Here is a 25,619-nt window from a genome sequence, read left to right as displayed (position 1 = left end):
CAGGATGATAGGAGATCATCATACTACTCAGAACCTTCTTCATTTAGCTGCAAGTGACTGAAACCATGGTTGGGGGACTACATGAAAAGCTCATTTGCTATTAATTGGAGTTTTTATAAACATATCCTGAATTGTAGCTCAGTGGTATAGCACTTGCCTATTATGTAAGAGACTCTGAGTTTCATCTGTAGCACTGCAAAACAAAGAAACAAAAAAATCATCCCAATCCTAGGTCAAAGCCATGACATGGTAAGCCAGGCACTGGTGGCTCATGCCTTGTGATTCTAGCTACTCAGAAGGCTGAGCTATGAGGATCGTGGTTCAAAGCCATCCTAGGCAGGAAAATCTGTGAGACTCTCACCTCTAATCACCAGAATTGAAAGCAGAGCTGTGGCTTAAAGTAATAGAGTGCTAACCTTGAGCAAAAGAGTTTAGGGACAGGGCCTAGGCCCTGAGTTCAAGACCTTCAAGAGAAAAAGAAAAAGAAAGACAAATCATGATAAAATATGGACTCATTACAAATTCACTGAGGTAGCTAGGCTTGGAGTTTCATGGCTAGATGTTGTAGTCAATGCCTATAATCGTAGCATTTAGGAAAATGGGACGGCATTCAGGAAACTGGAGGATCATGAGTTCTAGATCAGTCAGCGTGGGCTATGTAGAGAGATCCTGTCTCAAACAACAAAAATCAAAAAAGAAATTCACATAGGAAACCTGGTGCTTATGGTGAGATCCATAGTGTAAGTCTACTTGGCTGTGTATACATACTCTGATGCTAGCTTCTAAAGTTGATACAGGGTAGGAGATGTTTGTAGGATATAAAGACCTTTATTCCTTGAAAACAAATACTTCTTTTTTATGTGCAAGAATAACAAAAAGAAGTTTACTGGAAACATTTGTTAAAGCATTTTCAAGGAAGAATATACCTCGTTCATCATTTGTAGACATAATACCCAGTTTATCATTGTCATTTCATTTACATGAGAGTTTTCTGATTATTTCTGTACTTGGATTTGTCTACTTTATTCCTTACATAGCTTTGGGTTTCCTGTCAGATAGAGAGATTATCACAAGATTGAAGTCCCAGTTTGTACTTTCTTTTAATGGGGCTTGAATTTGCTTTGGGTTTTGATTCCCTGGATCTACTTGGCATATGCCTCATTGGATAGAGGGAGGAAGGGATCCTGCTTTTGTATTTAGTGTTTCATTTAGTGCTGACTGTTCTTTGAATACTGTGGCCCTCTTTATGTTTTTTTATACATGGCTGTCATCACCTGATGAACATTTCTTGTATTTGATTCTCCCTGGCCTCCTAACAGCCCAAGAGCCACCCACATCTGTCTCCATTTTCCAGATGAGAAGTCTGAGTCTCTGAGATCATGCATAGCTGTGGTATACAAATTGAGCTGTGTAATATGCAGCATTTCCCCAAGATCAGCACCCCTATGCTCAAGCCTGCTGGTCTTAAAACATTAAAGAACTGTAAAATGTCAAAAAGGCATATTATCACAATAAGTCAGATACTTTATAAGGCCTTTTCTCTTTATTCCATTGTAGAACTTAACATCATTTAAGTTTCAAGGGAAAAATGAAAATGGCAGAGGAAGGCGTCCCTTTGATCCTGAGCACAGCTACACATCTGTCATGGTTGGTGAGTTCTGCCATTTAGGCTCTCTTGACCTCAGAGGTTATTATCAACTGTTGTGTCTCTGTACAGGACACTCAGCACCATTTCTTTTCGTAGTACTATTTTCTTTTTTAAAATTTAATTTTATTGTCAAGGTGATGCACAGAGGGGTTATACTTACTTACATAATGTAGTGAGTACGTTCCTTGTCAAATATTGTTACCCTCTTCATTTTTCTCCCACTTTCCCTTCCCCCAGTTCCCTCCACCAAGTTGTAAAGTTCATTTTCAACATGTTGTCTTATGAATATCACTATTGCATTGGTTCACCCTTTGTACCTTGTCTCACCATTTTATTGTTCCTCTTCCCTTCCCTAATTCAGATAAATTTATATACAATACACAGAGTACCAAAATCAAATACAATGACAACAAAAGATAAACCATAGAGAAAAAAAGAAAAAACACCAGAAAAAAGAAATATCTTCACATAGTACATTAAAAACAATAACAGCAAAGAAAAACCTCTTGTTTCCATATCTGGGAGTTCATTTCGCTTAGCATCATTTTATATGGTCATATGTACATAATTATTGAGCTGTTGTGATCCTTTTCTAGGACTATCATAGAAATATACTAATTATTACAAATGAGGGAACCATGGAGCCAAGTTTCTTTGGGTTTGGCTTACTTAATATGATTTTTTCAAGTCTTTGCATTTCTTTACAAATGGGATGATGCCATTCTTTCTGATGGAAGCATAGAATTCCATTTTGTGTGTGTGTGTGTGTGTGTGTGTGTGTGTATCACATTTTCTTGATCCATTCTACTGAGGGGCATCTGGGTTAGTTCCATATCTTAGCTTTGGTAAATAATACTGCAATGAACATGGTTGTGCTGGTAGCTTTATTATTGCCTTGTTTGTGGTCATTCTCTAGCTTTGTTGTAACATCACCTGCCCTTACAGAAAGATTATGTCTCTGGGCACAGAATTCTTAGGAAGAGTTTTAAATTCATCCCTTAAAAAGACCAACTGCCCTATAGTATCATAGTACTTTATATCCATTATTAGTACACAGCATTCAGATGTTTCTGTTTGTGAAAAAATTTTACCACAAATCTATGTCCTACCAATAATGGTGTCAGAAATCTTCAGCATGAGTTTTGACCCTAATGGATAGTTACTTCTGTGCCCAACCCATCCTTAGTTATATCAACTATATAAAATTTTGAAGGTGTACCCATACACCCATCCAGTCTTTACCTTAGTTCAGTGTTCATTGAATTACATCAGATATTCATCAGCTAATAAAATAGAGACTTGATATGAGACAATCGTGCTTTCATGCAGGATGCTGTAAGTATGTTGAACATGTTTATAGCAGTTGAGATGAGCTATGTTGTCTACATTGAGTAGAAGGTGCATTAAATTGTTTCAACTTACAGTGTTGTCAACTTAGGATGGTTTTATGAGAATACAACCCATGATAAATTATGTTCACTGTCATTTTACCAGATGTGGGAGTTCTTGCTTGCATTATTAATTCCTTTTATCTCATAAAATGCAAATCATCTACAATAATTCCAAAGAAAAGACACATATGGAGGAAAAAGTAGCATTCCAGAAGTAGGGCAACTATCTTTTCTCTCCTACATAAAGACTTAATTTGGTTAAAAAGAATCATTTTTTGTGCTACCACAGAGGGACTGACCTGATTCCCTTTCCTTTCCTGATTCCCTTTCCTTTCTCCTCTTTACTGCTGAGTTGCTTCAGATGGACAGCTTTATTCTGGGACAACAAGGAATTTCTTGGGAAGCCAACATACAATCTCACAAATTCATTCCCAGAACCCTCTGCGGACAGAGTATGCCATCCCATGGCTGTATGGTAATGTGTTATTGTGTCTTACCTACTGGATGTGCACCAGATCACTTCCTCTAAGCATCCCAAACCAAGATAGTTCTGAACTGTCATCTGCCCCTGGACAATGGGGAAAGTAGAACTGGCCACGGTTACTGCCAGAGTCCAAGGAACCGGTTCCTGTTTAGTTTGCTCTCTACTAAAAAAGCACCCTTTCTAGACTGCTTTTGTCTCCCACTCTGAGAATGGTTTGGGAATACTTTTGTAAAATTGACACTCTGATGGGAAATGGAGAACATTTGTCCCATTAAGATGTGGTATCATTTTAGCATGACATTAAAGGTGCAGCCTCTGTGCCAAACCCCCAGGACCTGCTCAGGTGGGTTCAGGATACCTTACTGCCTCCAGATAATCCCAGGCTGTTGACTGACTTTGAAGTACCAGTGGAAGGATTGTATTGGCTAGGCTTTTCTTCAATGTTCTGGCAAGCAGGACCCTGGGCATCTCTGAAGCCTCTTGGTCTATTGGCAGATTTATGGCCTGATATGTAGAGATAGCCGGCTTTCTGTCAGAGTGGGTTAGCCGAGGGTCTCAGGCTTAGTGTATCTGCTTCTGGTGGGTAGAGTTAATTAATTTTGTCACTTCTTTAAGTCAAGAGCTGGTCTTTTTGGCAACTGAAAGACTCCACTCGGCTTTTGGGCTTGTCTTGGGGAGATATGCTTGCTGCAGGAGCACCAAAGGGTGGTATCTGAGTCTGAAGAGAGTGTGGCAGATGGCATAGCACTGTCCTGACTCAACACGAGTTTGTTTACCAAATGGCGCACACACACACACACACACACACACACACACACACACACACACACACACACACACACACACACACACACACACACACACTCCAGATGTGCTTACAGAGATGGCCCAGATCCCAAAACTGCACCACTGATTGACCATGACATCATTAGGAGCAGATAGTAACACAGCTCTGTGTGCAGAGATAATCCTGTGTTGTCACTCTGCAGAGCCTAGCTTTGTCTATGCTGATGTGTTCAAAAAAACCCAAGACAGTCCTGAGGGTGAAGATGACAAGGTCTGCTTCTTCTTCACAGAAGTATCTATGGAATATGAGTTTATTTCCAAGTTAAAGATACCGTGCATCGCAAGAATGTGCAAGGTGAGCACTACCCTGCCCACACTTAGCTTCTGCTCCCTAGGAACAGACCTGGAAGTGCACATTTCCTTGTGACCCTACCTTCCTGCCACAAATGTCATTGTTAAGGGTCCTGGCATGTACTAGGCTTCAGTTTTCAGACACTCTACTGGTATCTATGAGGGCTAAGAGGGCATTGGCACCCAGCATGCAACCAATCAGCTTGTGGTTCTCAGACCTCCATAGCAAAAGTGACAAATGGATAAAAGTGACAAAGTGACAAATGGAAAACTACTGTTCAGAGCTCTTAGCTAACTACTAGTGAACTGTAAACCAATGCCGGAGTTGAGGAGCAAGAACTACATTAAAGTATTTCTTACACGCAAAGCTTGAAGATGTGGGGAGTTTGTAGGGATAGGGAAGGGTGCAGATAATTATTTTAAAAGGAAATGCTTGGCATATAACTTAAGTCATGAAAACTCAAAGTGAGTGGCTGTCACTTTTAGGCAATATAACAGCAGGATCCCACCCATGTCTGTCTTACTCTTCATCTTACAGAGTTGAGTACCATGAGTGTCCAGGCCAGGCTGGTATATGGCGATTGGATGGTAAATGGCCAGGACTCTCTGTAAGGTATGAAGTACTCTTAACAGCAGCACTGGCCAGAGGAACCTGGTGCTCCTACTCTCCAGCCTACCTTCAGATTGATTGGTAATTGGCAGGACATAGAAGCCACACTACTTCGTGACCCTGATCTCATCCTAGCATAAGTGGTTTCAAAAGCATCCTTGAACAAGATCCCTCAGGACTTATTGTAAACTGCCTCTACTTTTTCCTCTCCACCAAAATTAATCTCATGGGCTCTGCAAGTGTAAGGTGACTTCTGCTGTCCCCTCAGAGTCCTTATCCTAACCTGCTCTCACTACTGGACTGAGGCCAATTTGAGTACACCCTCAGTCCCTGCCACCCTGTGCACACAGACCCTTCCACTGCTCCACAGGACCTGAGGAGCAGGAGACAAATGACCACAGACATACTGGAAATTTACTTTGCAAAACAGCAGAAAGACAATAAAAGCCTCATAAAAATCATTTGTCCTCCTGTGATCACACAACAGTGATAGAATAGGGTGAGTTTTTCATTGTGTACAAAATACACAAGGTCCTTTTCTTCTGTGCCAGTCTCAAGCTTGAACACAGGGCCTGGGTACAGTCCCTGAGTTTTTTGTGCTCAAGGCTACCATGCTCAAGACTCTACCATTTGAGCCATAGCTCCACTTCCAGATTTTTGGTAGTTAGTTGAAGATAAGAGTCTCATAGACTGTCTGGCCTGGGCTGGCTTCAAACCAACATCCTGAGGTCTCAGCCTTTTGAGTAGCTAGGATTACAGTAGTAAGCCATTGGTGCCTGGATAACAAGGATCTTCTATCTCATATTTTACTGCATGTCTATTTCCTACTTTTGGTTCAGTGATGCCCCTGACCCATGGGATGTTCATTCTAAGAACCTCAGAAAATTCCTGAAACCACAGACAGTACTGACCCTATATATGCTGCTTTTTCTATACATACATACCTATGGTAAAGTTTAATGTATAAATTAGACATCATAAGATGTCAGAAATAATAACTAATGGTAAAAAGAACAATGATGAAAATATATTGTAATAAGATTCATGTGAATGTGGTTTCTTACTCCAAAAGGTAAAAACAAATAGTAATAGACTGTGACTGATCACAGACAACCACAGGAAAGTAACCATGAAAAAGAGGGATCAATACATTCTCTCTGGAACATAAATTCATGTGAGTTCAGGTTGTCTCTTAGTCATCAACTAGTGGTATCATGGGACAAGCTAGTAGGTGGAAACACTTTCACCATAAGTCAGCAAGTGCAATGGAAGTATAAGCTTGGATCTCTCAAAGAAGGTCATCCACAGATTTCATAGTCTTCAGGGCAGGAGGCCACCTACTTCTTACTAGGCTTTTGCCTAGTGGCCAAGGGCCAGTCCAGATCAAAATTAATGCTAATGCTTAGTGGTACACAGTAGATGTGGTTGTTTTAGCTGTCATCAATAAGTTCTAAGGGATAATATCAGAGTTACGTGTTTTGCTTAACTTTGATCCAGAGTCTGATCAGAGCCATCATAGAAGTAACTACTTTCCTTTCACTCAGAGAGATTGTCTAGTAGGCCTCGCCTGGCACTGGCAAGAGCCGGTGGGCACTACACCCTGCTTGCACACCACTACTTGTGGAGTCATGTTGGCTCCCTCACATGTCTTGTCTCTGAGGTTTCAGGGGGACAAGGGTGGCCTGAGGATCTTGAAAAAAAAGTGGACCTCCTTCCTGAAAGCCAAGCTTATTTGCTCCTGGACAGACGTGCACTACATCTTCAACATATTGCAAGATGTCTTTGTGCTACAGACTCCAGGCCTTAAAGAGTCTACATTTTATGGACTCTTTACTTTGAAGCTGTAAGTGCCCTTGGTGGGTGGGGTATATGTCCTTTTCATGGCCTGCTGCTCTGTGGGTACTCATTGTGGCCTGCCCTTTTCAGGGACAACACGGAGCTGTCTGCTGTCTGCGCCTACACACTGTCCATGGTAGAGGCAGTCTTCACACATGGGAAGTACATGCAGAGCATCACAGTGAAATCCCATACCAACTGGATGAGCTACAACGGCCCTGTGCCTACTCCAAGGCCAGGAATGGTGAGAGGCATGGGGCCTTCTGGAGAAGGCTATGCTTCTCATTCAAGGTTCTAGGCTCAGAGGGTGAAACTTGACATAGTGTTCCCTGTAGGGGTGGTGCCTGGCCACAGGGCTTCTATCTACACAAGAAATGTCCTCCTGGCCTGAAGGCTGAAACATGCAGCTGGCCCTTCTGTTCATTCTGCACTGGGTCTGTCCAAATAGAATATGCTAATGACACACTACTTGTGAAATTAATGTTGCATAATATAATTAAGGATTAACTCCCATAGAAAAACACACTATTTCTCCACAGAAACTTCTACAGTGTCATGTACTATCCTGACCACTACTCAATAGGAGTCACAACTTTTCCAACTAAAAATAGTAAATTTTAGGTAAAAAAGAAAAAACATCTAGACTGTCTTAGGTATCCAATTATTGTTACCCACATGGTGTTTGTCTTTCAAAGGGGCCCTGACCTGATCCATGTGACAATTCCCAGGACCAGTTCTCTCTAGGTGTCTGGCCCTGACTCCATCACCAGCCCTTCTGTGTATACTGGTTGAATTCTGGTTTACATATACTAGGAAGCTGATATCAAAAACTCATTTTCTACTTTCATCTTTTATGCTGTTTAGAATTGGGCTGTTTTTCAACCCAGTATGTAGTTTGCTTCTTGCCAAGTGGGAAATCTATCAAATGTGTTTTCAGTTTCAAAAGCCCAATAGTTTTTCATTGATAAATAATTTCTGTCTTGATTATGGGCAGGCCCAGGTTAATCTCAAAACATAATTGTATCTTGTAGACATGCTGTAGAACTGACCTCTGATGATTGCAGAAAGACTACTTCAGGTTTCCACAGTCACCCTTCTTTGGAGGCATTCAGTGTGTGACCCCAGTGCTGTACCTTACATAATTCCTGATGCTGTGCTTGGTCAGTGATGGTCAGGCACATTAACCAGGAAAAATTTTGCCCTCAACAGTGCATCAACGGCAAGGCACGCACAGCCAACTACACCAGCTCTTTGGATTTAACAGACAAAATACTCAATTTCATCAGAGACCACCCTTTGATAGACGACTCAGTAACTCCAGTAGGCAACAGGTCCAAGTTAGTCAAAAAAGATGTAAAATATACCCAGATTGTGGTGGACAGGATCTGGGCTCTGGACTGGAAAGTCTATGATGTAATGTTTGTCAGCACAGGTAGGTTCTGAGGATTTGATAGTCACACTGTCTCTGTGTTCTTCACTTAATATCCTTTGTAAGTAGATCACAAAGCATCTTCCCTGAGGTTACCCAAGCAGTTTGTGAGAGTGTAAACGGATTTCTGAGACATTACTACACCAGGTCTCTGTGACCCTCAGATAGTTGGAGTGCTTGTTAAACTTGCAGGTCCTAGTCTGTGTCTGTGCTGAGCTGCTGCAAAGAAATGCATGTTGTCACAGGACCCAGATAATATCCAAGGCAGCAGCAGTTATAAGCACCAATCACCCTGGCATTCCTCTGGGCTGGTGGAGTCTTTGTCCCTGTCCCATGGAAACAGCCAAGGACAGATTTGTCCTGACCTGTGGGAGACATACCTCCCCTCATCTATACATTCTGGAATGAGTATTTCTGGAATTAGGAAAATGGCCTGCAGATACAGTAGCTGGCAAGCCACTATGTTCACCCTTGGAATATTCCAGCTGACTTTTGTGCCACGTAAGCGTCTGCTTGGGACCTCAGTTTGGTTGAGTCCCTGGAGAACTATTGGTACCCAGAAACCACCTCACATGGAATCTACCTTCAACTGTTTCAGTATCAACTTTGTTAATGAAGGTTGTTGAGAATCAATCATGGGTCCAGGTTCTCATTCTTTATAAGAAAATCAGATTAAAACCTGCAACTCGAATTTCAATGCTTTATTTTGCCAAGGGCTTTCTTTTCAGTCCTAATACAACTTTTTCCTCTTAGTCTATGCATTTCATTGAGAAAATGACTTGAGAATAGAAAAGGGGGGAATGTTTGCTACTGAAATTGGTGTCTTTGGTGTGTCCCTCTTGGGCTGTCTCACTCACATGTGGATTTGACTTTGCAGACCAGGGAACCCTGCACAAAGCTGTCACACTTAAAACATTGAGGAGATAAGGCTTTTCCAGAACTCTGAACCAGTCCAAACACTGCTATTGTCTTCAATGAAGGTAAAGTGGCTCAGTCAGCATGGCTGGAGGGGTGGGGCTGCCTGGCAAGGTGGCTTTGCCTGGCTGTGGTGTTAGACTGGCCAACCTGGGCTGCCTAGCTCGTGTGAGGTGGCCTTGGGACATGCACACAAAGCCATTCTAGCATTATGTAGACAGGCTCTGTCCCATGAATATCGCCTCTTGTGCCCTGAACCTGTGCAATTGCAGACTGTGTTGGTGAGATGTCATGTACGTCCTTATCAATGAAGGAGTACAGAAGAGAAATAATAGGTCATTCTACGGATCCTTGAGGTAACAGATGTTTACTGCCAATGGCCTAGGATTTGGAGACTTGGAGGCTGAGAACTCCAGTACAGGTGCTCAGTTCTGTTCAGTAGTCCCAGTTGGTTGTGGATGAGATGTGTAAGAGTAAACCTGCCTCTGAACACCAAGCTTAGCATGTCCTAAGCTTTTCATAGGTTATCAAATTCCTCTCTTTTCAACCTCAAAAGATGTAAAACAGTTTACTAGAAGGTTGAATCAGACTTCTGGACTTGGCCTCTGGCTGTAGCATGCCATCCCTTGTCACATGTCTATGTGGCCATGGGAATTGGTACTACTCCATTTTACATCCGAGATGGAGAAATGAGGAACACAGTGCAGGCAGATTCTGACTACTATATGTGGCTGTGTAACCCTGGGTAGCCAGCTATCTGCTCTTTGTCTCAGTTTCCTCATCATACAATGAGTTTAAAAGCACATCTTCACTGGTGACTGTGACTATTACATGAGTCGTGTGTAGTACAGGATCCATGGAAATTATGTGGAGAATGGCATCTGACCCTACTGAGATGCCAAAGGGAATACTCTGCCATGTATCACTCAGCCCAGGATACTCCTTCTCATTATTCTCTTCACCAGGGTCCCTGAAGGTCTTATGCACGGGACCAATATTGTGGTCTTCTGCCCTAGGTCACAGTTGTAAGTTGGATCACATTTGTGGTGTCCATTGCTGACCTTGCTATGTGGCCTTTCTCATGTATACCTACCTCATTGTCAAGATCTGGATCTAACAGAACTAGTCTCTGGCTAATGTGCCTCTCTCTATGCCTGAGAATCTCAGGTTTGACTGCAGTGTGCCAGAGCAACCTGTTGGAGGTGGTAAACATTCACGTTGGCCCTGCAGAGGGCTGAATTTCTGGAGCTGGTGCTTGCCCAAGCCACTCTGTGAATAGACCACAGATGAGTCCCTTTCAGCCCCCATCCACCTTAATGGAGCAGAGCTGACCTGTTGACATGTATATGTTTATAAATATCCCTTCAGGGTCTTGTTCCCTCCCCATCCACAAAGCACAAGAGCCTGTAGCTGGTTTTCAGTCCCCGGTTCCTCATCTTCCTCCCCTGTCAGACATTGTGGAGTCCATTTGCTCAGCAGTTCTGAAAGGGAAAGAAAAGGAAATCTTAAGTGATCCATGAGTCTTTTGATACTGGGTATCTGTACTAGTTTGCACTCTGGTCTTAAGATTCTAAAGGGGCTGAAAGAATCCAGAAACTTGCAGCATGGCTGTATTAGCCGGTCTTTGCCATCCCTCCCCTTGTCCTCTCTATCCTGGCTTCCAGATAGGAGATGGCTACCCCTCTATACACCTCATTAAGGCTGTACACTGCTGCTCACTAGATTATTCTCTTTTTTGCCTATTTGACAGTGTTGTGGTTTGAACTTATACCTTGTACTTACCAGGCAGATGGGAGCCATTCCCTCAAAGCCCTTTTTTTTATATAGTGTTGCATGTTTGCCAAGGCCAGCCTGGACTTCGTTCTCCTTATTTATGGTTCCTGCGTAACTGGGATGTCACCCCACTTCCAGTTTGTTTATTGAGATGCGATCTCACTTGAACTGATTTTGGAAGGTGATCTTCCCAAACTATGCATCCTAAATAGCAGGTGTGACACACTAGGCCTGGCCTTTCCTTCCAGTGGCTCATGCCTGTAATCCTAGATACTCAGGAGGCTGAGATCTGAGGATCACAGTTTAAAGCTAGCCCCAAGTAGGGGCAGGAATAGCTGTATGATTCTCATCTCCAATTAAGCATCATAAAACTGGAAGTAAAGCTGTGTGCAAGCAGTAGAGCATTACCCTTGAACAAAAAAGCTCAGGGACAGTGCTCAGGCCCCAGCACTAAATAATGCATACATACATACATGTATACATACTTGATTTTGAAATGACTTTATGATTTTGGATTTTCAGGATGGGGTGATGATAGCATGGCCTCGCATAGGGGCATGTCCTGCAGCGGGTAATGCTCACTGTCCTTGGGAGATGGCTTCCTTCTCACTTCCACGTTTACCCATTGACCCTGTAGGGTATGGCTCATTGTCAAAAGTGGTTGCATTTGAGCTCCAACCAAGCCTATGAGAAAACACCTTAGGATTTGGGGTGCAGACCTGGGGCCTGAAAGATTGTTCTGTAAACTACCTGTTGGCATACAATGTGAAGCCTTGCTGTTACCACCCCTATCCTGATGGACCTATCCACAGCTAACCCCTATCTTCTACTTCTACCCATTCATTCTCACTGGGTAAATAGATGAGGCTGAGCACCCCAAGACTGCCCGGTGCCACCAGTCTCTGTAGGAGTTGTCCATGCCAACTCATAGGTGTCCCCAGCAAGATCCATTCTGTCTACTCCTAGGAAATGGTTATACACGTCCACAATAAGGTGACTACACCAGGTTGATCTGGAAGGGGTTGGTGTCAAAACTGCCCAGGTCTGTTATAAAGAGGTAACTGAGACTAGTTCAAGTCCTATCTTCTGTTTGTTTTTATCACAGTTTTCATCTTGGGAGAGGAGTTGCTTTCCCTTGTGTATCTGTGCTTACTCAGGCAAGTATGTAGCCCTGGGTTTTTGGAAGCCTGCAGCCTGTGAGACTTGAGTTCAAGAGAGGTTCATGAGCTCCAGCCAGATGTTGAACTGATGCTGAATGTACCCTCTAATGGTGAATAAAAGTTGTATGTCATCTGACTTTAAAATACCGACTTGTGTGGACATTTAGGAATCTGATTCTAGAATAGGTATTCTAGGTTGTTAATTGGAAACAAGGTTTTTCAGGCCAAGGACAGAGATGTGATGTGTGCTACCACATTTGTGCTCTTCTTCTGCTGAGTTCATTAGATACAATCAACACTCCTGATCATCGGTATCTGGAAATTCTGCTGGTATCTAGTGGGCTGCTGGAGTGGCCCTGAAGCTAGTGACAGACCAAAGCTAGTGTGCACAATGTTAGAAGAGTTTGCAGCACTTGAAAACACTCCATAGTTGTTTCCATAAAGTCTGGAGGGGCTTGGAGATCCACCTTATGTCTGTTCTGTCTCTGCTTCCTACACACAGGGCAGCAAGTTTATCTACGCTGGCTCCCACTCAGGAGTGGTCCAGGTCTCCCTGGCCTTCTGCAGGAAGCACAGCAGCTGTGAGGACTGCGTGCTGGCGCGGGACCCCTACTGTGTCTGGAGCCCATTTTCAGCTACTTGTGTGGCTCTTCATGAGGCCCAGGACCGCAGCAGGTACTGGCCAGTTACCATGGGCAAACTCTTCAATGAATGCACAGTGACTTGTGAGTGTCCTTTGTCTTGCAGGGCTTGGATTCAGGATATGAGCGGTAATGTGTCTTTATGCCTAGGTGAGTGCTCCTCATTGAAATACCACTGCGACAATAGCCAGGCCTCTCTACCATTTTACAGTGCTTTGGGTCTGTCGTGTTTGCTTATCTTGTTTTTCTTTATCCACTCTGAACAAAGGTCTTATGTCGTGTCCTACACCAGTGAGTGGCCTTTGTTCCCTTGATTACAAAAAGAATGTTTGAACCTATGTAGGGTATGTGGGCACACTGGAAAGTACTCCCTGTGCCCATCTTTTCTGTTTTGCTTAGCTGGAGCTCATTTAAACTATGACCTGTTAAGAATGGGAAAGAAGCAGCCATTGGGTATGTGTTCAACAGCTCTGATCCAAAATCCACAAATCAGAAACATGCCAGTGTGAGTGAAAAGTTCCACATTCTAAAACTGTGTTTCGCGCACAAAATTATGTTTAAAAAGGTATAAATTTACTCAAGCTCTCTGTATAAGATATACTTGAAACATAAATGGAGTCTATAGTTAGACAAAATATTATCTCATTATACATCTGTAAATATCTGAACAGATGAGAAATCAAAAAGTTTTCTGATACCAATACCTTTACAAGAGGCATGTATGCCATAGTTACTTCCATTAGTGTGTACCTCTTTGCAGGATCCCATTCCCTGTGACTGGTCACTGGGAATGTGTTGTGACCAGAGGCAGGGTGCAGTCAGGCCAGGATGTCCCAGCACCAGCCCTCGTCTCCTCTCTGCAGACAGTCGTCTTCAGGTTATGAAAAGTAGAGGAGAAGGGTATTGACTGCAAGATTCCCTGAAGTTGCTAGGAGAGCGTTTGACTTTTGACTCAGGGTGCCACTGTTAGACATAGAGCTGGCCAATGCCTGGCCTCCCCAAGCCTGATGTATTTTCTCCTGGGACGTGCAGTGATGAGGGGGATTTTTGCTATTCAGACTGTCCTTTTTCCTTGTCCTCAGGGTCTGCTTTTATTTGTTTGTGCATGTCTTTATCTTCTCAGTTGTCCTGAAGATTAATTGTATTCAATTATTGAGGCTATTGTGTCGTATGAGGTATTAACCTAGTTTTGAAAGCAGTTAGGTATATGAACAGAGTTGTCTATGCAGTGCACATTTATCTTGATGTTCCAGATAAAAGTAAAGTAAGCCTCCAGCAGCATATTCTCAAGCATGGTGAGATGGTAGAACTCAAATGTTCCTTAAAGTCCCACCTGGCCCAGGTGGTGTGGAAGTTCCAGAATCGTGTGTTGAAGACCAAGAAGCATAAGTACATTCTTGTGGACAACAAAACCTTGGTTATCTTCAAACTGTCCTCATTCCTTATGTATGTTCAAGACAATTGTTCTAAGTGGCTTATCAGTATGGATTTAATTTATGTGTATTTCCAAAAAAGGTCACATATTAGACTGTTTAAAAAACAAAGGCAGGGGCTGGGAAGGTGGCTCAGTGGTAGAGTGCTTGCCTTGCATGCCTGAGGCCCTGGGTTCGATTACTCAGCACCACATAAGAAAAAAGAAAAAAGCTGGAAGTGGCGCTGTGGCTCAAGTGGTAGAGTGCTAGCCTTGAGCTGAAGAGCTGAAGGACAGCGCCCAGGCCCAGAGTTCAGGCCCCACGACCGGACCCCCAAAAAAAAAAAAAGGCAAACAAGGCCAGTGGAGTGATGTGTTAGAGTGAACACTTAAACTGACTCCTTTTGCTGCTTTTTATTTGATGGCTTCAGATGGCTTATGGTATATCCTTCTATATTATATATTGTCTTCTTTGTTCTGAAGGTACAAAGAAGAAACTGTTTGAATGACAGATGTTTTACATTTTGGTAGCTGATGTTGATGTACCAACTATCCAATGGAGGAGAAAGTCACAGTTCTTGAATAACTTCTTCTACCAAGGTTAATTTCTATTTTAATTTTTAATTTCATTTAAAATTTTTAATATGTTTTATTTAAATTAATTTTTTAATTTTAATTTTTATTGTGATATCTGACCTTTAAAATAGGAGTGTAATTTTGTACGCAATAAAAGAATGTAGACTTTTGCATATGCAGAGGGTTTAGAAATGCAGTGTAAAGGGAAATGTTGTGACTTGGAGACACTGATCCATGGTGGGCTGTGTGTTGCAATGACAGCTGGTTGTGGCCCAAGCAGTCCAGACCAAGTGACACTTCCTTCTCTTTTTGTGTCTTCCTGCAAAATACTTCTGTGTGGGCTGGCAGAGGCTTGTCCAGAATACATGCTACAGGCTGTGTGGTTGCAGTATGGTGGAAGCTTTGGAACTTGATGCCCCTAAGTCATAGGAATGGCAGCTGGCTGGTAGTCAATAACACACAGGTGGGGTGGCTTCACACAGCTGGAGTCTATAAATGGAAGTACACACTGGCCATCTAGTTTTGATGGCCCAAGTTTGCGAAAGCTAGAAAACTGAGGAGTACGCTGGCCTGGGGATAGACACATGGTGGTGGAGGCTGGGCAGAAACAACCCAGAAAGATAAGGAACGGCTCTGTAGGCCAGAGAGAAGGTGAGAACTGGAGGGAGCCTAGGTTACAGGGTTAAAGGATGGGGTTTTCCAAATGTGATTGGAATGGGAAGATGACTCTAGATAGCCCAGGGGAGCCCTAAGTGCTATTACAAAGGGTGAGACATGCATGGAGAAGGAAGCAGGTGCTGCATTACGACTGGAGCAAGGAGGAAACTTTCTTTCTAGCCTCTTAGGTGATTGTAGGCATTGTCAATTAAACCAACAAAACACAGATTTACAAGGATTAAGGTAGGCAGATTTTAATATCTGCACTTATTGGTACTACAAAGAAAAGCAGTGAAAATCCAAAGAAGCAGTTAGAAGGAGGCTGACATACCACTTGAAGGAAGGGTGAAAAATGGCAGAGAAATGGCAAAGAAGAGGGTGCTAAATTTTGTGAGGGGATGGGAAGCATGGTGGATACGTGTTGTTTGTTCACAGACCCATGTTGCAGCAATCTCTGGTTGTCCTAGTATGGGACTAGGACAGCTGATGGTATATTTGTTTCCGGAAGATCAACACGGCCACGTGGATTCTTATTTCCTATGAGAGATTCCAATTCAGATTTAAACGTAATAGAGTGGTAGCAACATTTATTAAGAATACAAAGCTTGTACAGAAAGGCACTTTCTGAAGTAGAATTGGGTTGTCTCAGGGATAGAGATCAACAACGACCATTAAATCCACGTTGGCCCAGGCTTCTATTGACATTTAGGGGCCTTCGTGGAATAGCACATTCAGAGTGCAGCCTCTGCTGGGAAGTATCAGATGCTAAAGAATGCAGGCAGTCTGGCAAAGATGAAAAGGCAAAGAAAGTATTCCTTGGCCTTCAGGAGGCACACTGTCAATCCCTACAACTTAGAAAGCCTCAACCAAAGTCTGGCTTCCACAACTGAGATCCATAGTGCATTCTTAAAATCTAGTCTTGGTTCCAAAGGAGCTTTGCATTCACTTAGAGATAAAGTCAAGGCCACTGTTGCCCAGCTGTAAAATGGAGTGCAAAATATATTATGTACCAGTTACATTCAGACCACAGTCTGTGTAAGAGTCACTTGGAATGTTTGGCTTTCCTGCAGGCTGCCACTGCTAAGGGCCAAGGTGTTCTCTGTGTAGCACTGTGTGTAGTACAGGCATCATAGGTACAGTGGTATGGAAGCTGAGGAGGTTGGTGTCTTGTGGCCAGCAAAGTATGGGTTAGGAGTTAAGGACAGAGGATGTGCTGGGGAAGGAGTGATATGAACAGTGCTTTAAAGGGCATGAATGAAACCAGCATCACCAGGTAGGATCAGACTATGAATACAGGAAGAAGAAGATTAATGTAAGAACAATTATGAAGAGCATAGTTGCCTGAGATACTGTTATTGCTGTCTAGTTGAAGAAAACCCCTCACATGCTGATCCAATCACATACACAAATTGCCATGGCTGTTCTGAGACTCTGTCTGCCTCCATCCCCAATGATCACCATATCGGGACACCTCTCCCTGACCCAGGGCCACTGGTCAGACTCCTGTATAGCTACTGCCCAAGGGCGGTCCATGTGCTAATCACCCTGTGCTTTATGACAACAGCCACATGTGAAAACACACGTAGACATTCATGTTTGCCTCCTTCAAGGCTCTGTAGCAGTTCCCTATAGTTGGTGGCTATAGGGGAAACCTTGCTGAATTACATTTGACCTCAAGGGCATGGTTTATTGGCCTGGGTAGGAAAGTTAAAATCGATTATTTCAGAAAGTATTCCTTGGCCCACTTTAGGCTAGGAGCCTGTCATTAAGTCTTACATTGATAAGCTACTCCAAAAAAAACCCACCATGTGATAGTCCAAGACCTTATGGGGCCAGATAGGCCAGTCATCTTTAGCGTGTAAGTTCAGTTGCCATGTTTTCTCCTTGACACCTTGTAATCTCACCCTCCATTTTTAATTTCATCTGCATTTCTACATGGCTCATGGCTAACTGCTACCTACCAATGGGTAGGAGGAAGTTGTTTCTATTTTTTAACTAAAGCTTCTATGTGACATCCATCTCACTTTTCCATGGCTATTAAGTCTTATTCTCATACAACACTAAATCTCCTTCTCTTGATCAGGATCTAAGTCCCCATAGACTCTGCCACACTACTTGACAGCAGCAGCCTTAGGCCGACTACACAGGCTGTGGTCCTAACTGGTACATGAGGAGAGCTGGTAGGCAAGGTCTCCTTGCAGCCTGCCCTCTCCACTGGACTTTAAGGTCCTTAATGTGATAGCCTACCAAGGCTAACCTATTATCAAGCCTATCACTCAACCTCATTCCCTCAGATCTTGGCTCCCAAGTCCCTTGATGGATTGGTCCATATATGTCACACCAGGGAAGCACAAGAAGACACCCATTTACATTTACCACTATCAAGCTCAGACTCAAAAATAAGAACTAGAAGTAAACAGAGAGAAAGTGAGAGAGAGCACATTTGCCTTTCTTCAGCCTCCTTATGCTAGATGTTGACTTGCAAGAGTAGGGAGAGATAGAAGGGTTAATTGTCTCTGCCCTGTCCTTTGAAATAATAAAAAAGCTGCAAACTCTCCATGAATAGATAGAAGTAGAAAAATGAGAAGTGTATTGAGAAAAAGAAAGCCCTAAAACTCACTGTATTGTCCCCGTTTCAGGTAGCTAGGTATATCTCCATATTTTAGAATAGGAAACAGTATCCATTCTGGCCACTCAGAGCCATAGTCTAATGGTTGGAAGTTTTTAAAAGACATCCTGTCATTTTAGCCACAGTTCCCACTACCAGCTTTTTATTGCTTTATTGAAGATAAGAGTTTCTTGGATTTGTTTGAAAGAGTAGGCTTAGAACTGAGATTCTCAACTCTCAGCCTCCTGAGTAGATAAGATATCATAGGTGTGAATCATGGTCCAGTTCTCTTAATAGAAGACTTTTGCCAAAAATACTTGCATTCTGTTACAGGTGCCTGGAAGGGCTTTATATTTTAGTAGACACAGAAGAAAAACCATCTTAAAACTATTTCTCTATACAAACACATTAACAAAAATATATTTGTTAATAGAGTCATACTATAAAAGAGTTGCATTCAAATTACACATGTGACAGAATTTAAAAGATCGAGATTACTTGTCTAAGTAGCTATGACCCTTTTTACAAGCTCACAATTAGTCACATCAACTTGCTTGTTTTCACACCTCAAGTTTAAAACAACTTCTTTATTTTTCAGTAGTGGGAGCCTAAGTGTTAAGGTCTAAATTCCTATAATATTTTAAGTAGACTTGGGTGAAATAAGAACTTTGAAGACTAGATTTTCTTACAAATGGCAGAAGAGAGAGAACAAAAGACAGAGAAAAGACACAATAGCTTCTCCACATTAATTTCACAATTAAGGATCATCCATCCTAAAGCTCCGACCAGAGATAGACTTACACTTGTAATCCTATTCAAGAGGCTAAGATCTGAGGATCACATGAAGGTAGCCTAGGCAAGAAAGTCCATGAGATTCTTATCTCCAATCAAACACGCACATGCACACACTTACACAAATACACAAATCGAGAAATGGAGTTGTGGCTCAAGTGGTAGAATGCTAGCCTTGAGCTAAAAAGCTCAGGAACAATACCAGGCCCTGAGCTCAAGCACCAGAACCAGCACGCACGCACGCACACACACACACACCACATACATACACACAGAAAAGCTACATACACATACACATGTACACATATATGCAAGGGGGACTTATATTAGGCACACATGAACTGAAGAAAATGCAAAAACTTAACTTAGTGACCATAAAAGAACAGTTCTGTAACAATCTCAGAGGTAAACCAAAGCTCATATTAAAGTTTGAGAGTACAGTTCCTGGTTTAATTCATGAACCATAATCGAGACTAAGGACAACAGTGAAAATTGCATTATAATTCTATGTCCAGTAACTCAGTGCCAGTGGCTTTTGTACCTTCCTCATGGAGTTAGGTCCACCTATCTACATCCTCAGGTTGAGGACCTAACCCAGGCAGAGTACTACAGAAGAGCCATAACATTCTTTGAGTCTCTCTTCTGCATGGGAAAATGTGGACTATTTGCCCTGGACGCCAGGCAGTGTTCATCCCCAAGGCAAGAATCACACTAAATGATATGTAACTGAGGACTGGGGTCCCTCTAGCCCTCCTGGGTGGTGTGGGGTCTACTGATCCTAGTGCAGCTGTGTGAGGCAGGTGGGGCAGAGGTTGCTGACATGGCTGAGTAGGGAAAAGCAAGGCCTGTCATGTACAGCGACCCAGAGTGCATACTTCACATTTCTATCATGCTTATTGGTATCATATTAGTAATAACTTTCTCAGGTCCTTACATTTTATGATGTACATTTTGTGCCCTCTGAATACCCAGTCTCCCTCTGTGTGGCTTAAAAGTTTCTAGAACCTCTGTCACTGGCAATCTCTTGGTATTTTGTCATTCCTCCCACTGGCCTGTTCTCATTAAGTCAGGGCAAAACAACTACTTTGGAAACTTGAGTAGGATTTATAGCTAGTTTTCAATACAGTTTTCAGATGTGAGTTTTTACACAAACAGGTTGATCCAAGAAGCAACCTACCACGACATTGGTCTTAGTGTCTCACTGTCATCTCAGGTACTTGGGGTTACTTTTGTCCAGCTACTTTTTCTAAATCAAGCAAAAAAAAAAAAAAGATAAAAAGATCAGAGTATACTCTTTTTTTTTTCTTTTTCTTGCTGGTCCTAGGGCATGAACTCAGGGTGTAGACTCTGTCCCTGAGACTAGTGCTCTACCGCTTGAGCCACAGCACCACTTCCAGCTTCTTCTATTTATGTGGTACTGAGGAATTGAACCCAGGATTTGACGCATGCTAGGCAAGCACTCTACCGCTAAGCCACATTCCCAGCCCCCAGGGTGGACTCTTGAAAGGGTATGGAGTTGGAAAAGCTTGCTCCCCAGACTTCCTGGGTCCATATTCCCCAGCTGGCAATGCCTGTGCCACCATGGCTATACCAAGGTCAGAAATTTGCTCTTTATAGTATTTCATGATTCCTAACATGAAGCAAGCTTGCATTTTTTGAAGACTCAAAGGAGCCTCTTCCAACCCAGATGTGTTTTAGAGTTGAGTTGATTTGCTTATCTAGACCTGTCTCTGTTGTAGGCCTGAGAATGTCTGATTCCTAGGCCTGCAGTAGTGTTGAGGGTAAGCCCTGGGTAAGATGCAGATAAGTCACAGTGACCTGCCCACTGCTTAATACTAATGGACATTTAGAAGATGCCATGCCTTGATTTTCTTATCTTCAAAATAGGGGTGATGCTGGCTCCTAGAGATGCTTGAAGGAACCTTGTAAGAAGTTTACATACCTAATAGATGTGTACCATCTGCTCCCTTCACTGATACTGGTGTGGATGTCTTTGGTGGCCCACGTTACTCTTCTTCCCAGCCTGAGAGGGCAGGAAGTTAGTGCTATCTCAGCAGAGAATGTGCAGGGTTCTTGAGGAATAAGGCAGCCCCTTATGGGTGGGGGTGGAGGGGAGGGAGAAGGGATCCAGGGACCCCCAGGGCTGACTGGTGTGTAGCCATCCTTGAGGAAGAGCTAGCATTCTGTGCTGGCTGGGGTGCTCTTGGATGTACTCCAGGGGCAATGACATGAGGCTGAAAAAATATGGATAAGTCCTAGAAGGAGTAACCTCCCTCAGCAGGGCTGGTGCCTCTGGACTTCTGGACACATGCTTGCTCTAGAACAAGACACTCCAGGCCCAGTCACCCAAATATGGGAGTCCCACAGCAAGAGAATTATGTCATTCTCAATTTCCATTCCATCACTTCCCATGGGTCTAGTGCTTCTGGAGTTCAAGACCAGGTCCCAAAAGCCTATTTGTGACCAGTGGGATGAAGAGGGTAGAGCCTTAGGGAGGTGCTTAACTATCTGCTTGGTGTGTGTATATAAAGAAAGGCAGAAAATGAGGGAAGAAAAAGAAATGCACTCACTATTTGACTTATGTAACTGCAACCTGTCTATATCACTTTTACATGGTTTGATTGGAGGTGACAGTTCTGCCTTGCCAACATATCATTCCTTTTCTGCTCCCTTCAGTAAGTCCACTTCCCTCCTTCCCAGAAGGAGATACACCAATGGGCTTAAAGCCTGTAAGAACCTCAGGAACAGAAAGATAACTATACACTGTACATTAGTATTCAAGGACAGTGACTCACTAGCTCGCTACTCCCCTTGTGACTAACACATTCTGAAACAGGTAGTTCAGAAAAAGAGAAACTTCATCAACTGGCCATCCATTGCTGGCCCTCTGGCAGATGCTAGTCCTGGGCTGCTAGTCTACAGGCATTCACACACAGAGTCTGTGAATTCAGCCACAGAGTTTCAGGCCAGGTACATCACTGGAAGATCTGGGCTTCCACAAACTGGAGCCTCGGGTTATCAATGCAGTGAGGTAAGGTGGGGCCTTTTACTTTTGCAGCATACAGAGGAGTCTCTGAGACTCAGGGAGGGATCTTGTTCTGTGGTTCTATTTCTGCAAGGAGGTGAGCAGAACTCACTCTATGGGCTTTCTTCTGCCTTGGAGTCACCAGTTTGTGAATGAGGGAGCTGATTACTAGATTGTGCCAATCATTTTCTGGCACCATGTTCAGCAGCACGGGGTGGGCAGACTCAAGTGTCCCTCCGGGTTGTAACTTTATCATTTGAGTTTATCCCCTGTCTCACCTGACTTCCTATACTGACGTCAAGAAGAAAGAAAAGTCTTTGAACTGTCCAGAAAATGGGTAGCATGCTTGGTTTAGTGAGCTCATAGGATTACATAGGATACATAGGATTACTTAGTAATCATGAGATTACTAATAGGATTACAGTTCACCAGCCTGGAATTCAGGGTAGGCTTGGCATCATAGGCTATGAAGGTTGTTTTACTATTTGGAAACTAGAAACTGATGGAAATTCTAACTATCACCATGGCAAAGTACGCAGATATTAGCAGAGGAGCAAAGGGAAACCGGGTGTTCCTGGCTTTGGAAAAGCTTAGACATTCTAAGCTAGATGTTGCCCGATGGCAACAGATAGATGGCAGTTGACACTTTATTTTCAGTGTTCTAGTGATACTGATCCGATTCTATACAGTGACTATGCAGTGAGCTATTAATTGGATAAACATTGCTTGGTTTGAAAGTGGTTAAGAAGTCATTGCACATGCCTGTCATCCCAGCTAGTAAGAAAGCCTAAAGGAAGATCATGTGGGCCCAGGAATTGGAACCAGACTGGACAACATAGAGAGACCCTGACTCAAAATAAGTAAAGAACAGAGTCTCAAGATAATGAGCCATGTTGGGATGATCAGGGTGTGGTTCCCAGGAGCTCTGGAGGGAAATTCTGATAAACTTGTCAAAGTGACACACATAGAGTATGTGCAGAAAATGGGTGAATTGAGCTGACAGTCAACAGTCAGAGGGAACCTGGCATCTTGGTTAGCCAGGAGGGAGGCAAGCCTAGGCCTGCATAGAGCATGTGCTGGAGCAGCTGCTCCTCTCAAGTGTGCACATCTGCGGAGGTGACTGTGACACAGAGCCTCCTTTTGGCTCAGGCCCCTTCCCACTGGGTCGTGGGTATGACCCCTGGTCAAGCTGGCCCGATTTTGGAATCTTGCCTTGTATTCCCAAGGAACTGGTAAAGGTACTCTCACTTCACTAAAAGTAGCATTACCTGTGCCACAACCATGGGGGAGGGGGGGAGGGCTGCAGAAGCATCCTCATCCCTGCACAGGTGGGCTGGAGTAGGGGTGGCACACAAGAGGACCAAGTGTGGAGGAAGGTTTGGCACCCTGGTGAAATGGGCCCATCCACACCATGTAAAAGAGACCAGGAGCCCCACAGAACATAGATCACCACACCACGTGGTACAGGTGGGTATCCTTAGAAGAAATGGTTGGGGCCCCTGGCTAAACAGGAGGCATTAGCTCAGAACACAAGCAGGAGAGCAGAGGCTCCAGCAGTCCCAGTGGCTGGAGCCCACATGAGGGATAGTGGTCTGCTCCACATGCAGTTCCATGTGCGTGGGATGTGCCACAGAGGCCTGAAGTCCTTGCAGGCCTAAGAAGGCCTCAGCGGTGATGAAGTTCACTGTTGGAACCATGGTGGCTTGTTTCTAGTGTGTGACACATCTTCCCCAGCGGTCCACAGGCTGGTGGACACTGTGGCTTTGGTGGAGACAGCCCACTGTCCATGTTCCTTGCCACTTTTGATGCCTTGCCATGGGGCCCTGTATGGCTGGGATTATTGGGTCTTAGTGTTTGCAAGCTGGAGGGTATCCGGAGCATTCTCGCATCATTACTGTATTTCAGGAGATTTGCAAAGGGTTAGAGGTAGTACCACATACCCTCAGCCTCTCAGGTTGGCTATCCTCATATCTCAGGCTGGGATGCACATGTCTGCTTCTCCCTGGAGACAGAGTGACCATGAAGGGAGGAGGCTATTAGGAATTTATTTTATAATCAGCAATCTTAGCTTTGCCTTTGGAGGTGGCACAATAAAGACATGTGGAATTGGTCCCAGAAAGCTTCCTGCCTTTTCCCCCATAGTTTCTTTCACAGCCATGCCCATGCTGCATGGTGATCCTGTCACCCTGGTGCTGTTTGTGAGTGTGTCTGTGTCTGGGTATCTGTGTGTGTGTGTGTGTGTGTGTGTGTGTGTGGCTTAGGCAACACCTCAGTGGATAGTCTGTGAAACAAAGCAGAGTACACTCTTCTGGCCACCTACCCTTTATTCGGCAGTGTGGAGGTTAGGATTGGAGGAAGGCCCTTGGGGTCCGGAGAATTATGTGGCTGCACCCCAGGACCTCCTGTTTCTCAAGCTCTTGCATTGACAGAGGAATCTGGCCAAGTAGAGTCAAGGGCCATGCTGACCCCAGAGATTAAAAAGCTATCCCTCTCTTTCTTACCTCAGTTCTTGACTTCCTGCTGTATATCCAGTCAGGTTGGCATTATCCCTTGATGTGAGGTATCTGGGCTTTATTATTGGGAGAGCTTGGCAGTCTGAGTCTAATCTGGACTACTTTCTGGCTATAAGGACTGGGAGATTAGGACAAAACCTGAAAAGAGAAAAATGACCTCCAGGTTAGGGAGGGAACAAGGATTAGGAGTATTCCTGACTTCAGCATGCTTATCCTCACATGAGATAGAGATGGGATAGCCTGTGGTAGCTCATGGGTGAGCAGATTAACCCATGAGATGGGTGTGCAGGTCAGACAATGCACCCTTTTCCCAGCCTGCCATGGTTCCTCTAAACAGGCCAGATTTAGACTTGTAATGTGGCCCTGGTGCTGTTTGATTTTGGTTCATGAGAATTGAGCACCACCATTTCTTGGTGAGGCTGAAGATCTGTAAGTGTCACCTAGAGTGGTCTGTTTCTCACACAGTGTAAATGTTTAGGTATGTACATAACATTCATACGTGTTACACGTGTTTGTGTGCATTGCTGTAATCTGTCCAGGTGCATGTGTGTACTTCAGGTCTGTGTTTCTCTGGTCTCTCTTGCCAGTTCCACATGGATTAACATTACAGGAAGTGGGAAGCTTAGAGCTCTGTGAGCAACAAACACAGCCTCTAGGCCTTCTGTGTGTGTTTGGTTACCAGCCACATGCTGCCCCCTGTAGGAAAGAAGAAGATCCTTGCCTGGTGACTTCTATCTAAGCAGTGCCTCCACAGCCTGCATCAGGCCTGTCTCTGAGTCTGAACTGCAATGACCTGCAGTGTTAGCTGGCCAGGTGGAAGTGGGAATGAGTCCTGAGTCCTGTGACTCTGGCATTGTCCTCTGTCTTTGTTCATTTGTCCCATCTGGCAATTTGTATGTCTCAGAAGATGGACCGTGGCAAGAGAGGTGGCAGAGAAGGGAGGGGATGCTGAGAAGCCAGAGCAGTGTGTGCCCTAACATCCTGACACTTGATTTTGCCTTTCCCTCTTCCAG

The 25,619-nt window shown here is 43.8% G+C and overlaps 1 protein-coding gene across 1 annotated transcript in view; it reads left to right on the top strand.

The window, feature by feature from the left end:
* LOC122113717 (semaphorin-4D-like) overlaps positions 1 to 25,619 on the top strand; it is a 39,524-nt gene that overhangs the window by 13,715 nt on the left and 190 nt on the right. The window contains 11 exon segments of the mRNA XM_042686796.1: positions 1,558 to 1,651; positions 3,401 to 3,514; positions 4,513 to 4,664; positions 6,938 to 7,113; positions 7,197 to 7,350; positions 8,316 to 8,538; positions 9,413 to 9,445; positions 9,448 to 9,515; positions 12,886 to 13,058; positions 13,131 to 13,174; positions 14,278 to 14,470. Coding sequence (XP_042542730.1) covers positions 1,558 to 1,651; positions 3,401 to 3,514; positions 4,513 to 4,664; positions 6,938 to 7,113; positions 7,197 to 7,350; positions 8,316 to 8,538; positions 9,413 to 9,445; positions 9,448 to 9,515; positions 12,886 to 13,058; positions 13,131 to 13,174; positions 14,278 to 14,470 — 1,424 coding nt within the window.

Source organism: Dipodomys spectabilis, unplaced genomic scaffold (genome assembly GCF_019054845.1).
Source record: "Dipodomys spectabilis isolate Male_0828 unplaced genomic scaffold, ASM1905484v1 ptg000098l, whole genome shotgun sequence".
Lineage (NCBI taxonomy): Eukaryota > Metazoa > Chordata > Mammalia > Rodentia > Heteromyidae > Dipodomys > Dipodomys spectabilis.
The sequence above is the reverse complement of the archived record's forward strand: the minus strand, read 5'-3'. Positions and strand labels throughout refer to the sequence as shown.